This window comes from Pan paniscus, chromosome 3 (genome assembly GCF_029289425.2).
Source record: "Pan paniscus chromosome 3, NHGRI_mPanPan1-v2.0_pri, whole genome shotgun sequence".
In the NCBI taxonomy this organism is placed as follows: Eukaryota; Metazoa; Chordata; class Mammalia; order Primates; family Hominidae; genus Pan; species Pan paniscus.
Window position 1 is genome coordinate 47,097,494 of NC_073252.2, and position 18,379 is coordinate 47,115,872.

General features: G+C 38.7%; 1 protein-coding gene across 7 annotated transcripts in view; it reads left to right on the plus strand.

Annotated features, from left to right (window-relative positions):
- The window catches only part of LIN54 (lin-54 DREAM MuvB core complex component), an 86,072-nt gene that overhangs the window by 37,286 nt on the left and 30,407 nt on the right, over window positions 1-18,379 (plus strand). For 6 of the 7 annotated variants that reach the window (XM_034958552.4, XM_034958554.4, XM_055111360.3 and 3 more), the window contains exon 4: window positions 5,139-5,281. The exons of the other annotated variant lie outside the window; for it this stretch is intronic. In XM_034958552.4, coding sequence (XP_034814443.1) covers window positions 5,139-5,281 — 143 coding nt within the window. The remainder of the gene's footprint in view (window positions 1-5,138; window positions 5,282-18,379) is intronic. 7 annotated transcript variants of the gene reach the window in all.

The following is an 18,379-nucleotide window of genomic DNA, read 5'->3' on the forward strand; positions in this document are numbered from 1 at the left end:
ATAGCTGGGATTACAGATGCCTGCCACTATGCCCGGCTAATTTTTTGTATTTTTAGTGGAGACGGGGTTTCACCATGTTGGCCAGGCTGGTCTCGAACTCCCGACCTCAGGTAATCCGCCCACCTCAGCCTCCCAAAGTGCTAGGATTACAGGCATGAGCCACCGTGCCTGGCCTCATCATGTAGTTCTTTTAAAAAACTTATTTTTAAAAAATTGTGGTAAGATATACATAACACAAAATTTACCATCTTAACTTTTTTTTTTTTTTGAGATGCAGTTTCACTCTGTCACCCAGGCTGGAGTGCAGTGGTGTGATCTCAACTCACTAAGTGATTCTCCTGCCTCAGCTTCCCAAGGAGCTGAGACTACAGGCACACTCCACCACATCCGGCTAATTTTTGTATTTTTAGTAGAGAAGGGGTTTCACCATTTTGGCCAGGCTGGTCTTGAACTTATGACCTCAAGTGATCCACCTGCCTCAGCCTTCCAAAGTGCTGGGATTGCAGATGTGAGCCACTGCACCCAGCCTCATCTTAACTGTTTTAAGTGTATAGTTCATTGGCATTAAGTACATTCACATTGTTATACAACCATCACCACCATCCCATCTCTAAAACTTTTTCTTTTTGCAAAACTGAAATCTTGTGCCCATTAAACAAAAACTCCTTATTCTTCCTTCCCCAATCCAGCATCCGGCAGCCACCATCCCACTTTTGTATCTACGTTTTTGGTTTTTTTTTTTTTTTTTTGAGGCAGTCTGTCACTCTGTCACTCAGGCTGGAGTGCAGTGGTATGATCTTGGCTCACTGCAACCTGTGCCTCCCGGGTTCAAGTGATCCTCCTGCCTCAACCTCCCAAGTAGCTGGGATTTAAGATGGAGTCTCAGTCTGTCGCCCAGGTTGGAATGCAGTGGTGCGATCGTGGCTCACTGCAACCTCTGCCTTCTGGGTTCAAGTGATTCTCTTGCTTCAGCCTCCCAAGTAGCTGGGATTACAGGTGTGTGCCATCACGCCCGGCTAATTTTTGTATTTTTAGTAGAGATGGTGTTTCACCATGTTGGCCAGGCTGGTCTCGGACTCCTGACCTCAGGTGATCTGCCCACCTCGGCCTCCCAAAGTGCTGGGATTACAGGTGTGAGCCACCATGCCCAGCCATTGCCCTTTTTTTTTTGGATTCGCTTATTTCACTTAGCATAATGTCCTTAAGGTGCATTTGTGTTGTAGTATATATCAGAATTTTCTTTTTAAGGCAGAATTATGTTCCAATGTATTTATGTATGTACTGTATTGATGGTTCTTTTATCTTGTTTCTCTCGCTCTTTCTCTTTCTCCTCTGTCCCCACCTTCCCAGAACCTAGCACAATTTTTGGCACCTTTTTTTTTTTTGGTTTGTTTGTTTTTTTGAGAGGGAGTCTTGCTCTGTCACCCAGGCTGGAGTGCAGTGGTGCGATCTCGGCTCACTGCAAGCTCCGCCTCCTGGGTTCATGCCATTCTGTTGCCTCAGCCTCCCAAGTAGCTGGGACTACAGGTGCCTGCCACCACACCCAGCTAATTTTTTGTATTTTTAGTAGAGATGGGGTTTCACCGTGTTAGCCAGGATGGTCCCAATCTCCTGACCTCGTGATCCACCCTCCTTGTCCTCCCAAAGTGCTGGGATTACAGGCATGAGCCACTGTGCCCCGCTCCTATTTTTGGCACTTTGATGTAGTTCTGTGAATGCATATTGTTGCATGAATATGTATATCATGGAGGCACTATAGTGATACAGTAGGAGCTATTGGGAAACTTGGGTTTTCAGTCATGGGTCTTCTGTTGATTTTCTCTATGATCTTGGGTAAATACATTATTTTGTTCATCTTAGTTTAGTAAAATGTAGATACCAGCCACCTGACAAGACTTGAAGTGGTTACATGAGATAATAGAGGTTCTCATTATCACACCTCTCAAGGTAGAAGGTTGCTTCATGGGAGCAAGCTTCATCACAATGTAAAATTAATCTCTTAAAGAATTTGGCCTTACTCAAATATTCTAGCTTCCTGCCCCAGCCTATTCAATATGTGGCTTTATGGAGTGTGTCTCTTTTGATTCTTGGAGAATACCTGACAACAGAAATTAATTTCAAGGTCAAATTATGTAACTTGCATGCTTGCTTGAATCAGTGGAACTAAGGATAAATAGGGATTTGGAGGTTAGATTAGATAATCAGAAATGCTACCAGGATGAAAACCAAGCAGACCCTCAAAAAGAATAACTTGAATTTCAAAGGATATCAAGGTTCTTGGGAAAATTGATGAAATCTAGAAATATTTTGGTAGAAATGACCTGCTTTATGAGTATGTTGTGCCCATTTATCATTATCGACATAATTTATCATTTTGCTGTCGTCCAAATTTTCAGAAGCAATCTCTCTCCCCAAAACTCAACAGCTGATTTTTTTCTTTGTTCATCCTAAGAGTTAGTATAGTTGCAATTATAAACTGAATTTTTAAAAAACATAGGCCACAGAAAGATAGTAAAAGTTTTATTACTTTTAGTTTTGTAATTTATAATGAAACTTTTGTTCCTGTTTTAAGTGAATTAACATCAAGTTGCCTTTTTCTGATACCAGTTATCCTCAGGAATTGCGGATTTTCTGTATGAATTTTTTTTTTTTTTTTTTTTTAAGAGGGATTCTTGCTCTTGTTGCCCAGGCTGGAGTGCAATGGCGCAATCTCAGCTCACTGCAACCTCTGCCTCCCGAGTAGCTGGAATTACAGACGCATGCTACCACGCCTGGCTAATTTTTGTAGTTTTAGTAGAGACGGGGTTTCACCATGTTGGCCAGGCTGGTCTCGAATTCCTGACCTCGTGATCCACCTGCCTCAGCCTCCCAAAGTGCTGGGATTACAGGCGTGAGCCACTGTGTCCAGCTCTATATGAATATTATTTGAAAGATATGTAATTCCTAACAAATATGAAATTATAGCAGTGGCTATAAATAATGAACATTTTATGAAACTGTGTCTTTACTGGTAATTTCTTTTCTTAACAGAATGGTTGTTGGGGCTTCACACTTATCTCACAGGTATTAGCTTTGGAAACCAGAATAGACAAACATGTTACTTTAGGCAGGCTGAATACTTCAGGGCGGCTCTCTAAACCTATTTGATGTAGATTCGTTTGGTTTATTTAGAATTGACTTTATGTAGTTATGATGTATTCAGGTTTTTAAAAAACCTGGCAGAATGTCATTAAAATTAATCTATGTACTACAAAGAAATTTTGAAAATTGTATTGAAAATACTTAAAAAATTCATAGATGGGGATAAAACTTGATTCACTTTTTAAAAAAGAAACTGTGCCAGCCTGGGCAACATGACAAAACTCCATGTCTAAAAAAAATTAAAAAAAAATAGCTGAGCATGGTGGCACGTGCCTGTGGTCCCAGCTACTCAGGAGGCTGAGATGGGAGGATCATTTGAGCCCAGAAGTTCAAGGCTGCAGTGAGCTATGATCACGCCACTGCATTCTAGCCTGGGTGACTGAGGGAGACCCCTGTCTCAAAACAAAACAAAACAAAAGGCATACTTTGGCATTGTTATCAGGAAAAATGGCCCAGAAGCTGCTAAGCATTAGTTCTTTATTTTTGTCTAAAGTGAAAGTCCCTTCTTTCTCTCTTTCCCTTTCTCCTCACTGTCATGCTCTCTCCTTCATCTCTAGCTGGATCTATGAGTTTAATCATAGTATCTAAAGGTTAGAGCAGATTCTAGAGATAAGTTAGTTATCAATCTTCTCTACTTCTTAGATGCTTGACTTTCCTCTTTAGCCAGTATATTTGATTATCCAGCATCTGCCTGGGACACCTTTAGTGACTAGAAACTCACTTGTGTTGAAATAGTCATTTCAGTTGGAAATTTTTGTTAGAAGTTCTTTCTTAGTGCTGAGCTGAAATATTTTCTGTTTCTCTGCATTTGATGTGATACAGATTGGTTCTAATCCTTTAACCCGACAGCCTGGATTAGTTAGGATAATCTTGGTTTTTCTGCCAAAATAATCTCCAAACCTCAGAAGGGTAAAAAACCTGTTTTTTTTTTTTAATTCAATTTAAAAAAAATTTAAAAATTGATTATCTATATGACCATTGTGGGTTCAAAAAGGTATCTTCTCTTCATAGTAACTCAGGGACACAGGCTAACCAAGGAGCCGCCATCTCAGATGGCAGAGGAAAATAAACTTTGGAAGGTCTTGCATAGGCAGTAATAAATGCTGTGGCCCAAGAATGACACACGTCACTTCTGCTCATAACTCGTCTGCCAGGAGTAGTGACATGACTCTAACTTAACTACAAGATGGGGTGGGAGTGGTAGGAAGTGCAAGTGTAGTTCTACCATGTGTCCAGAATGGAAGAAAGCTAGAATACTTGGTGAATGGGAATAATGGCTATCACACAGTCTTCAAGAATTTGAAGATCTGTTATGTCTTTGTAGTCTTTTCTTACCTAGGATAAAAATTCCTGATATTTCAACTCAATGTAATATGATTTTCAGTTCCCCAAGCATCCAGACACTAGAGTTTTTCATGGTTGTTCCTGAAGGGTCTTGTCCAGAAGGGAACACAATATGGAATCTGGCCGGGGTGGGTAGAAAAAACATTTTTTTATCCCCTTTGGCAGTCTAAAATCAGGTAGTATTAAACCTTTCAGTGTTTAAGTTAGTCCAATAACTATCTGTTTTATAAGTGTGGATTTCAATTGTACCTTCATGGTTTAAGTTCATATGGGAAGACAGCTATAGATAGTAGAATACAGAGATTGAAGTTTTAAGACTTGGGTTCATGTTCTGACTTTCAGGAGCTGTGTTACACAGGGCACATTACTTAGTTGCCCTGAGCTTTCTCTCTGATGGATATAACAACAGTATTGATGAACACATGAACTAAACTGTTTTTGTAGAGTTTAATGTAAGCTGATATTAAGTATTACTAAGAAGTAGTGTTTTGTTTAGTTCTGCCTAGGTTTACCATAGTTCATTAGTGCATTAAGTGTTGACATGAAATAACAAACATACATTCTGCAGTCCTTGTGAGTGTAGAGCATCATCACATAAATTTTTATACTATTATTGAAAAAAGTCAAACTGATGTGCTGCCTCTCATTTGCAGGTAGGGTTCTTTCACAGTCTACTCCCGGAACTCCATCAAAGACCATAACAATATCTGAAAGTGGTGTTATTGGATCAACTTTAAATTCTACAACACAGACACCAAATAAAATAGCCATCTCACCTTTGAAATCGCCAAATAAGGTAAAAAAATAAATTAGCCACAAATACCAAATATTGTGGTTGATGCCTTTATTTTCTTACTAGTCACTTCAGATACTTCAGTTTTAGTACATTCCCAAGCAAGTAATAGACATTCAATGAATACTGGATTAATTTAGTAATCAAGGATGTCTGACAGATTAAAAAGCTTACTTTAAACATATAGTAACATAGTAATCATTTTGCATGTGAATATGATTTCCATAGCCCATATGAATGTGGGTACAACAAAATCTTGAATAAATTCGATAATGTAGGTGTTTAGTTCTTTAGTTAATATTTTAGCAAAATTATTGTATTTGTGGAAGGTACATATAGACTTATGATATAAAATATTAAATGTAACTTTAAAAAAATGGAGATCTGAACTTTTGCTTGGTAACAGGACCCAGAGTAGTAGAAATTGCCATCAGATGCTGGTAGCCATATTATCAGTGTTGTTTAAGCTTGAATACATTTTATTGGAAGCATTCAAATGCTTTCTCATTTTATTGTGAGGCAAAGTAAGTCATCTAACTCACTTTCCTAAAACATACAGTTGTTATTATACCAGCATAACATTTTGAAAAAGATATGTTTTAAAGGACATATTATTCAGATAGAAAGCCAAGCATTATTATTCTGTCAGGTTTCACGCTTGTGACTCTGGAAACAATACTGCCCTTTGCACCTGCTTTCTTTGATTTGTTACTGTTCATAAATAGAACAAACGTTAAACATTTGCCTTACATTTTTTAAAGTCCAGGTGTTGGTTTCTTTAATGAGCCTTGACTATAATGTACAAATATCTTATCTCATACAGTTTATTAAGGTCAAATTCTACCTGCATAACTTTTTCCCTAAATTGAATGAATTTGACAGAAATTTGAGGGTAACTGTGCCATGCATAGTGATAGGCACTGAGGATAAAACATGAATAAGATAAGGTATTTCATTTCAAGGAATTCAATAAGGTAGTTAGACTGAAACATTAAAAATTGTCCTACAGAATTACAATGGTCATAGATGGATTAATGACTGCTGTGTATTTGGCAGGGAAGGTTTATACAAAGGAGCTTATTCTTGAAAGGTCTTAACCTTAAACGTGGGTTGGACTTAGCTCCAGATGAGCAGAAGGGGCTTTCTGGATTGAGGTGATACTTTACATAAAGGTGTAAAAGTGTGGTCTTTCAGGAAGCCTCACTGATTTTTGCAGTGTGAGAGCCGAGGGTGCTAAGGTTAGATGGACGGTTTCATTATCTTCAGGGGAGTTTGGACTTCTGTGGCTTCTCATTGCTTCTAGGACAGTGATTCTCGCCCTTATCTGCTTATTGGGATCACCTGGAGAGTTTTAATAAATACCGACGCCTAGTTCTCATCCCCAGAGATTCTGTTTTCATCTCTCCAGACTTGACCTGGTATCAGGATTTTACAAAGCTCTTTAAGTGATTCTAGTGGGTAGCCTAGATTGGGAACCACTGCTATAAATAATATGAAATTTGCATTTTTAAAAATACGAATCTTGTGGCATTATGAGAGATAGTTTGGAGGAAGGTGAGCCTGTATTGTGGGAGAGACCAGTTAGGTTAGTGATTCTCAACCTTGGCTGCAGTTAATACTGGGGACCTCTTGAGAAAACTAATGGCAGGCCCCTACCTGACCCCATTTAAATCAGAATCTCTAGGCTGTGGCCTGTGTGTTAAATTTAATCTTTTAAAAGTGTAGGCCAGGGTAGAGAATCACTAAGAGATTATTGCAGTACTTCATGTTTGAACTACACTAGTAGCTCAGGGGCTAAAGAGGAAGAGAGATGTGTTGAAAGAGGTTCAGTATCTTAGGGGGAGAATCTAGGATGACTCCTGTATTTCTGACTTAGATAACGGGGTAGATGGTAGCCCTATGGACTAATTTGACTGGTATATGGTTTATACCTGATGACATACGAATAGGAACTGGCTTTATTTTTTTCCCATCCTTGACTTTAGCCCTGCCATATTGGATCTTCCTTTCTTAACTCTTGGCAAGATTTTACACTTAACTATAAGAACAAGCTTGTTTTAGTCTGAGACCAGCCTGACCAACATGGAGAAACCCTGTCTCTACAAAAAAAATACAAAATTAGCTGGGCGTGGTGGCGCATGCCTGTAATCCCAGCTACTCGGGAGGCTGAGGCAGGAGAATTGCTTGAACCCAGGAGGTAGAGGTCGCGGTGAGCTGAGATCCCGCCATTGCATTCCAGCCTGGGCAACAAAAGCGAAACTCTGTCTCCAGAAAAACAAGCTTGTTTTGGTGATTAAAATTCACAGGTGTGAAATGTACAGTCAAAAGCTTACATCTGGTTGAAAGCTTATCTATCGTTCAGGTGAGATCTAACCATGGCTCAGGGATCCGTGGTGGAGAAGAGGAGCACGATCTGTTTCTTCACTCTTCAACCTCCTCTCCCTTTCTGATTTTGTCTTCTGATCAGAAGGAAGATTAGAGGAGAAAGGACAAGGTTTTGTTTGACTGAGACTATTGTAATCCAGCTTCTGGTGCCCTCTGTGTGACAGGTGTCCAAATGTGGACTTATGGAGATATTCACTCAGGATGGTTTTTTTGGAGCCCTTCCTGTGGGTTATTGCCACATTGCCAAGTTCCCTGTCAGGGATATGGTGTACTCTCCAGCTGCCTTTTGCAGCCTCCCTTTAGCTCTTCATTCCTGTAGTCTACGTCTGGCACTCCTGAGTGCCTTTACTCCAGAAGGTACATGGCTTTGGCAGGGTCCCATCAAGATGTCTTAGCCCTTCTGCAGCATCTACATGGCCAGTGGGAAACTTCTAGAACCCAGTGGTAAAAGTGCAGCTTGCCTAACTGCTGTCCTCTAAATCTTTGCCCTACCATTGTGACAGCTGCAGCCATCTTCTTTCTTGCAGAATTTTCCAGGCTGGGACCAGTTTCTGTGTTCACATATTCTCTGAATAAACTCTTGAGGATATCTGTCAGGTTATCCCAGGAACTCTCGCTGCATTTAGTTCTGGTGGTTAAACCAAGATACAGCTAAGTTTCTTTTTTCCTTTTTTTTCTTTTTTCTTTTTTTTTTTTTTGAGATGGAGTCTTGCTCTGTCACCAGGCTGGAGTGCAGTGGCGCCATCTCAGCTCACTGCAACCTCCGCCTCCTGGGTTCAAACAATTCTCCTGCCTCAGCGTCCCGAGTAGCTGGGATTACAGGCATGCGCCACCACCCAGCTAATTTTTCTATTTTTAGTAGAGATGGGTTTTCACCATGTCGTCCAGGAGGGTCTCGATCTCCTGACCTCATGATCTGCCTGCCTCGGCCTCCCAAAGTGCTGGGATTACAGACGTAACGGCTAAGCTTATTTATCTTAATAAGTTGATAGCCAAAAAAGATTCAGATGTCGGGGCTGGGTGTGGTGGCTCATGCCTGTAATCCCAGCACTTTGGTAGGTTGAGGTGGGCAGATCACCTGAGATAGGAGTTCGAGACCAGCCTGGCTAACATGGTGAAACCCTGTCTCTACTAAAAATACAAAAACTAGCTGGGCATGGTGGCACATCCTAGCCACTTGGAAGACTGAGGCAGGAAAATTGCTTGAACCGGGGAGGCGGAGGTTGCAATGAGCTGAGATTGTGCCACTGCACTCCAGCCTGGTTGACAGAATGAGACTCTGTCTCAAAAAGTAAACGAAACCAAAAAAACCTAAAGATTCAGATGTCAGTTTCTCCTTGCAGTTGTCACCTACTCTGTCTCAGAGGTGTTTTTTTTTTGTTGGTTTTTTTTCCCCCCTCACTGAGATGTAAAGCCCTGGCATTCTCCATGTTTGCAAATTCTCTTCTATTTCTGTCTTTTTTTTTTTTTTTTTAATAGGAGGTAGATGATAGGGATACCATCTTTTAGTAAGTCTGGCATGGATGTCCTTTTTAGAGTGTGCGGGAGTTTGTCATTTTTTGTTTAGCTTTGGGGCCTCACTTCAGCCAGATTCTGAGATAGCAAAAAATATCCCATCCTATCTCATACTAGAATATAGCAGTACTATAGGCTTGGGCAGAGAGATGTTTAGTTTTTGGACATTTTTGTCATTGAAGTACCCACAGATTATCTAGACGAGGATGTCCATTGTGAAACTGAATGTAGGCAGTCACTGAAACTATGGATATAGATGAAATCACCCAAGGAGCATCAGATTGTATGTAGAGTGAAAAGAAAAGCAGGACTGAACCATAAAATACTAAGTGTTAGTAGAAGAAAAGGAGCCAGTGGGAGAGAGTAAATGATAAGGGAGTTATTAGTAGAAACTAAACAAAATGTGAAGGGAAGATAGTTTCAAAAAGGATACTAGGCCACAATTTCAAATGTCATAGAAAAGTCAATTACGAAAATGACTAAAAAGTGAGGATTTGCTGAAGATCTCCTTGTTTCTATTGATAGAGGCCAAAAGGAAAGCTGAAGCACTCACCCTTCCCTACCCACCAGCACTCAGCAGTCTCACTGCTATCTGCCTTGAGTCTGCTGAGACTCCTCTCATTATTTATCTTTGTTGATACTGGGTAGCCTCAACCACCCCGACTCAGATCATCTTTCATCTCCCGCATCTAATCTCCTTAAAGCTCTTGCTATCTTCTGACCCCTTTTCCACCCATGCCTCTCTTGAAGTCCTTCCACTGTGCCTTCTCTGGAGTTCATAATCAAAATAATAATTCCCTAAATTCACAACCTTTTCATTGAATGTTCCTTTTATCTCCTTGCTGTAATGGATACCTGGGTCTCCCTGAGGACCCTGCTTCTCCTGCAGACCTATTAAGTGATAGCTCTTTTTCTCCTTCAGCTCTTATGCCTCCAGGCCTGGAAGCCTAGGTGTTTCCCGTGATTATTCTGATTACAATTTCAGACTGTTTTCACTCCCTCCTCCAGCTTTGAATCTAATGTTACTAGGTTTGTTGTTGGGAAATCAAGCATGGCTAGTGTTTTCTCAATTTACTTTATATTGTAATTGTCTCTTATTACAGGACAGATTTATTCTGTTTTATTTATTTTCTAAAGTAATCCTCGGTTTTCTTCAATATTTATTAGATATGCAACTAAGCATTAAACTAATAAAAATGTGATTCTGCTTGTTTTACTTTATTCTTGATTAGATTTTAGCAATGCTGTTATCTTTTACTTTAATGTGACTTTTGTAATCTTATTCTTAGACTCTTAGTATTATTTTTTACATGGCCCTTTTCAATTTCTCTCAGAAATACAAGAAATACAGCTTTCTTCAAAATTTTTCTTTAAAAAAAAATTTATTTTTTCTTGAAGACGGAGTGTTTTTTCTTGAAGACGGACTCTCACCTCTGTTGCCCATGCTGGAGTGCAGTGGCGCGATCTTGGCTCACTGCAACCTCTGCCTCCCGGGTTCAAGTGATTCTCCTGCCTCAGCTTCCCCAGTAGCTATGCCACCATGCCCGGCTAATTTATATATTTTTAGTAGACATGTAGTTTCGCCATGTTGGCTGGGCTGACCTCAAGTGATCCACCCAACTCAGCCTCCCAAAGTGCTGGGATGACAGGCATGAGCCACTGCACCGGCCTTTTAAATTTTTTTCTTTTTTTTCTTTTTTTTTGAGCAATAAAGCTTTTTAATCACCTGGGTTAAATTTTTTTTCATTCACTTAACAGCAAGCTCATCCTTAACAAAGTAGCTTAATAGCCAAAAATCTATCCATCTAATTTACAATAATAGAAAAAGAATTTTATGACAGTCTTAATACCTGCAGAAGAATCCTGATATCCAGTCTCCATTTTGGTTGAAATACTTGAACCCACAAAAATAGAAGGACACTTTCATAATTTGAAAAGGGAGAAAAATATATCAAACTTTATGTAATGGTACAGTGTTGAACAAGGATTCCCACTTTCAATACTTGTTTAATTCTACTGCAGGTCTGAGTTAATGCAATAAGGCAAGAAAAAAGAGTAAGTGGCTGGGGGGCGTGGTGGCTTACACCTGTAATCCCAACACTTTGGGTGGCCGAGGCGGGAAGATCATTTGAGGTTAGGAGTTTGAGACCAGCCTGGCCAACATGGTGAAACCCCATCTCTACTAAAAATACAAAAATTACCCAGGTGTGGTGGCACGCGCCTGTAGTCCCAGCTACTTGGGAGGCTGAGGCAGGAGAATTTCTTGAATCTGGGAGGTGGAGGTTGCAGTGAGCCAAGATTGTACCGCTGCACTTCAGCCTGGGCAACAGAGTGAGACTCCGTCTCAAAAAAAAAAAAAAAAAAAAAAAAAAAAAGGAGGGAGGGAGGAATAAGTGTATAGAGGTTCAAAAGAAAGTTAAAAAATGTCATAATTCACATATTACATTATTATATACATAAAAAATTAAGGCATTTACTATGGAACTATTAGAATTAATGTATAAATTATAAATTTAGCAAAGTGATTATATAACATGGTCAATATAAAAATATTTTAAACCCTTTATATTTAATGTAATTGTTGATATGATTGGATTTAAATCTTCCACCTTACTAGTTTTCTCTTTGTCTCATCTTTATGTTCTTTAACTGTTTTCCTGCCCTTTTTTGGTTAATTGAAGTTTTTCATGATTCTATTTTATCTCCACGATTGGCTTGTTATAAGTACAAAGATTTTTTTTTTTTAGTGGTTGCTCTACAATCAAATATACATTTTGACTTATCACAGTCTACTTTCCAATTTATATTACTTAATGTAGGGTAAGAAACTTACAATAGAGTGTTTCTAATTTCTCCCTCCTGTTCTGTATGCTATTGTTGTTAAACATTTTATGTTTACATGTTATAAATTCCATAACCCATTTTACTGTTTTAGCTTTAGACAAAATTACCTTGTGAAGCAATTGAAAATAAGAAAAACAAGTCCTTTATTTGCTTTCATTTTAACCATATCCTATATACTTCCTTGCTTTGGGTAGGTCCAAATCTCAGGCTGGTGTCGAATTCATCTCTAAAGAACTTTGTAAAATGTTTCTTTTAATGAAAGACTACTGACAATAGATTCTCTCAGCTTTTGCTTGTTTGAAAAATTTATATCTTGCCATTATTTTTAAAAGATATTTTCATTGGGTAAAGAATTGAGAGTTTTTCTGCGAGTACTTTAAAGATGTCATTTATTGCCTTCTGGATTGCGTTGTTTCTGGCAAGAAGTATACTGTAATTTTTAATACTTTTTTCTGTGTATATAATGTCTTTTTTTTTCCTGTTTTCAAGATTTTCTCTTTATATTTGGATTTCTGCGTTTGGACTATTGTGTGTCTAAATGTGCGTTGTGTGTTTTGTTGTTGCTCATTTCTTTTTTAAATATATATTCTGATTTGAAATCTTCTTGGATCTATGATTTGATGTCTTTTACTTTCAGAAAACTTGGGTCACTTTTCTTCAAATAGTTCTTAAACTTAACTTTGATCTTCTCATTTTAAGACTTCAGTTTTAAAGATTTTAGTATATTTAATAGAGTTCCACAGCTCTTGGATGCTCAGTTGTTTTTCTCCCTAGTTTTTTTTTTCTTTGTGTTTCAATTAAGATAATTTTGATTGACATATCTTTAAATTTATTGATTATTTTCTCAGTTGTTTGGAGTCTACAAATATGCTTATTAAAGACTTCTTCATTTGTGATTTTTTTTTAACTTCTAGCATTTTCATTTGGCCCTTTTTTTATTTATGCTATCTACTCATCTGTCAAGCTACCATTTGACTCTTAGAGTTCCCATCTCTCTGCTGAAATTCCTTTTATATTCATTATCTGTTGTCCGTCTTTTCTACTAGCTTGATTAATTAATCATAAAGTTCTTATATGATGGTTGTAACATCTGGATCATCTCTGAGTCTGGCTCTCATTTTATTACTAGAATGTCCGTCTGGATTTTAAGTTTAAAAATAAATTTTTTTAAGTTTATACCACTGCAGTAGAGAAACCATATTCTATTAAAAGTAGGTAACTTAGTGCAAAGAGTGAATCCAGGTCAGTGATTCATACCAAAACTGATTAGAAAAAGTTGAACTTTTAGAGCTGAAATTCAAGGGAATATAAAGGTCTGCTTTGGTTCTGTGGGATTGGGTCAAATAAATGAGGGTTAAGCCAGATGTAATGGCACACACTTGTAGTTCCAGCTACTTGGAAGGCTGGGGTGGGAAGATTGCTTGAGTCCAGGAGTTCAAGGCCAGCCTGGGCAACATAGCAAGACTCTATATCCAAAAAAGAAATGAGGGTTAGGTTCCTAGAGAGCTCTTTCTTTCCCATTCATAAAGGTCTTATGGTGGGTAAATACTCCTAAAATGTAAGGCCTGGTCATACTTTGTGTAATGTTGGATGAATAAATGTATTTTTTCTTTTTTTTTTTTGAGACAGAGTCTCACTCTGTTGCCCAGACTGGAGTGCAGTGGTGCCATCTTGGCTCACTGCAACCTCCGCCTCCGGGGTTCAAGCGATCCTCCTGCCTCAGCCTCCCAAGTAGCAGGGACTACAGGAATGTGCCACTACAGCCTGGCTCATTTTTTTGTATTTTTAGTAGAGACGGGGTATCACCATGTTGACCAGGCTGGTCTCGAACTCCTGACCTCAGGTGATCCGCCCGCTTCAGCCTGTCAGTGCTGGGATTACAGGCGTGAGCCACCACGCCCGGCCTTCTTAATGTTTTCATGGTGAACAGAAATGCATCTTTAGAAAATCCTTCTTTTTACTTTTGAGAGTCTATGCAAATTATCCTGGACATCCTTACATATGCTTCATATTAGTTTTGCTCTCCTACCCAGTGGAGAACTCTTTTTTTTCAGCCTTTATTTTTGCAACAAATCTTTCCTGTTTGTCTGGCCTGTGGTAGGTAATGAACCGTCACATAGCCATTTTGAATGAAGAATGTACTTGACTGCCATGTGAAGAATTTCAGGGCATAAGCTGTGTACAGAAGGTTAAGTAAAAATTTTTTACTTCTCTGATTTCTGTGACCAATATATCTTCTTGAACTCCTCCTACTTCTAGGTCTTGTAGCTTGAGTAGAATTCTTTGAAGCTTCTGTAATTCTAGATTCAACATTGGGCTGTAGTTGCATTATCATATATGTCTATCCATACTTCCATCTATTAATCATCTTTTGTTAAAATGCACTTCAAAGTAAGTTGCACATATTTAATACACTTCTCTCCAAATAGCCCATCAAGTGTATCAACTAGACTTTACTATGTGTTTAAAGGGATTTTTTTTTTTTTTTACGTTCAAAAGAAAATTTTTTTAAAAATTTATTTGAAACAGGATCTCACTCTGTCACCCAGGCTGGAGTGCAGTGGCGTGATCGTGGCTCACTGCAACCTTGACTTCCTGGTCTGAAGTGATCCTTCTGCCTCAGCCTCCTGAGTAGCTGGGAATACACGCGCATGCCTCACACCCAGCTAATATTTGTATTTTTTGTAGAGATGGGTTTTTACCATGTTCCCCACGCTGGTCTTAAACTCCTGGGTTCAAGCGACCTACCTGCCTCGGCCTCCCAAAAGTGCTGGGATTACATGTATGAGCTACCACGCCTGGCTGGTAAAATTTACTTATGCTGAAATACACTAATCTTAAAGGTACCATGGGATGAATTCAGATAAAATGCATACATCTGTGTAAACCAAAACTTTATTAAGACATAGACTGGGCACCAGGAGTTTGAGACCAGCCTGGGAACATGACGAGACCCCACCCCTGTACAAAAATAAAAACTTAGCCAGGTGTGGTGGTGTGGGCCTATAGTCCTAGCTACTCGGGAGGCTGAAGCAGGAGGATGGTTTGAGCCCAGGAGGTTGAGGCTGCATTGAGCCACAATTGTACCACTTCACTCCAACCTGGGTGATGGAGTGAAACCTTGTCTCAAAAAAAAAAAGGACAATTGAGATGCAATGGCTCATACCTGTAGTCCCAACGCTTTGGGAGGCTGAGGTGGCAGGATTGTGAGAGGCTGAGACCATCTTAAGCAACATAGTGAGATCCCAACTCTACAAAAAATTTAAAAATTAACCGCTGGTGTGTGCCTGTAGTGTCCTAGCTACTCGTGAGTTTGAGGCAGGAGGATGGCTTGATCCCAGCAGTTTGAGGTTACAGTGAGCTCTGATCATGCCACTGTACTCTAGTCTGGATGACAGAGCAAGACTGTCTCAAAAAAAAGAAAGTGATTTCACCCAGGTAGTGAACAATTAAAAAACATTTTTCCTAACCATTTATGAATGTATCAGGATAAAAAAGGCACCTATCATTTGATATGTTTTGGTAAAAAAGCTTTTTTGATAAATTTCCTAGAAATTGAGAAAATGAATGACTGCAGATTATTATAGTTCAGATAGGTTTCAATCTTTATCTTCTGCCAAGTTGAAGGAAGACTTAAGTGAGTTCTCACATAATTAAAAATAATGTTTTTCAACTTCTTAAAAATAATTTGTGATGGTAGAACATAATGTAATTTTTGGTATAAGACTCAGAAGGAATTAAAAATATTAATATATTATTACAATAAAAATCCTGTTCATACATACTTATCTGTGAGAACAATGTTTTTCAATGTTTATAATTGTGAAAAATAGGAATATAATTGTTGCTGAGTTCTTACTCTAGCTACATGTAATATCTATGGACACAAGAAGTAATTTTTGTGTCATCATCTATCTAGTAAGAGATGCGTTTCAATAAAATTTTTAATGTTGTAGTATATTTGTACAAATTGTTATTTCCATTGCTTTGGTTAATTGCATACAGTAATTGTATTGTTAACTCCATCAGATGAAATAATTTTGAGCAATGTTTTGTTTTTTGGTTTTGGGTTTTTTTTTGTTTTTGTTTTTATTTTTTTCCAAGATTGGGTCTTGCTTTGTCACCCAGGCTGGAGTGCAGTGGTGTGATCATAGCTAATTATAGCCTCAGACTCCTGGATTGAAGCAATCCTCTTGCCTCAGCCTCCTGAATAGCTAGGACTACAGGTGTGCACCACCATGCCCAGCTAATTTAAAAAAATTTTTTTGGAATCTCGGTCTTGTGATGTTGCCCAGGCTGGTCTCAAACTCTTGGCCTCTAGTATCCCTCCTCAACCTCCTGAGTTGCTGGGATTACAGACATGAGCCACCACCATCAGCTCTACAGCAATGTTTTAATGTTTTTAAATTTTCAATTTACGTCCTTTTTTTTGTTTCAGGGAAGTATGATAAAGGAATTTCAAGCATAAGAATGTTACATTAAGATAAAATTTTTAGATGAAATAGAATTCAAAGACAAGTTCACAGAAAAGGAAAAATACAAATTTCTGACTATTAGAGAATGGTTTATTTTATTTTTAAAAACATATTAAATAGGCTGGGCACAGTGGCTTACGCCTGTAATTCCAGCACTTTGGGAGGCTGAGGCAGAAGGATCACCTGAGGTCGGGAGTTTGCGACCAGCCTGCCCAACACGGTGAAACCCCGTCTCTACTAAAAATACAAAATTAGCCAGGTGTAGTGGCACACACTTGTTATCCCAGCTACTTGGGAGGCTGAGGCAGGAGAATCACTTGAACCCAGGAGGCGGAGTTTGCAGTGAGCTGAGATTGCGCCGCTGCCTTCCAGCACGGGCAGTGGAGCCAGAGCAAGACTCCATCTCAAAAATAATAGTAATAAAAAATAAATCAAAAATAAATTTTAAAAAATTAAAACCTAGTAAATAATAGTGGGCATCAAATCACTTATGTTGATTTGATTCTGTTGACTGCACTTTAAAAAGTAACGTAGCAGTTTTATTTTTAAATGCTAATATTTACAATAGGCCAGAAGTGACAATAGGCTGGAAATTACAGTTGGATAAGTGATATTTCCAGTCTCCCTGATGGTTATCGCCATTCCAGTGAGCTGGAAGGGGAAAAGACATGGAAAAGGAACAAACAGGAAGCTTTTATGAACCAGACCTGGAAGTATGCATATTGCATCCATTCATTTCACTAGCTAAAACTCAGTTGCATGGCCCTCCTTACTGTAAGGGAGACTAAGAAATATAATCTGGCTGTAACCCTAGGAAGCAGAAGAGAATATGGATTTTGGTTAGCAGCAAGCAGTCTGTAGAATAATCATCTGTATATATACATAATAATGCTACGTAAACACAGGTAAATTGGCATTAGTTGTACAGTGAACTGGGAGTCTGAACAATGATGAAGGCTTCTTGTTACAAAGAGACACTCTTCCATTTCGTAATTATCAGTGGCTATCAAGTATTTATTGAGGTCTCTGTGTGCCCTGTGCTTACGTTGAACAGCTTGCAATGGTTCAGCAGACAAAATAGAATGCAAGTAAAACAATGAGTGGTGAGATAGGTGCTAAGTTGTGCAGTATAGACTAGGTGATATAAAAGTGCAGAGGAAAGAGGAAGAAAGAAGTCCTGGTATTCCTTCTTTAACCATACAACAAGTATTTACTGAGTGCTTACTATGTGGTAGGGGCATTTTCTGTGCTCTTTTTGGGGAATCAGTAGAGAGCAAAAATAGATACACAGAACCTAAAGTTTATAGGGGTGGGGGAAGGGAGTATGACAAATGAATCAAATAATTACACAAACATATAAACTTACAAAACCAAGAAAAGAAAGATAAATTATGTCATGAGATCCTACCTAAGGGGATTCAACTACAGTTGGGATGGTTAGAGAGGGCATCCTAAGCTAAGGTTTTCTATGGGTATGGTTTAGAATGATGTCAGCCACAAGAGTGAAGGACTGGAGCTGAAACAGATAAGTACACATGGGACAGGAAGATCACTACTCTGATTGGAAATATGAATCGGAAATATTGGAAATGCTTTGGAGGGAATGGAGAGAAAATAAACATAGGGTCAGATTAGGGCTAATCTTCAAAACGAAGAAAATTTAGGCTTAATTTTGTCATTAAATGGAGACTCTTGGGATGTTTCTGAGACAAGAGATTTAATAAAAACATGAAAGTAAATTTCGCAAAATATTAGTTAGGCAATGTCTGTGTGGTGGATTCAAGCTTTATGAATCAATGTCTGTCAGAAATTGTGTGGTGGGCAGGTAGAGACTGGAATCATAAAGCTTACTTTCAGTGTGTTTTGCAAATATCCCGGCAGG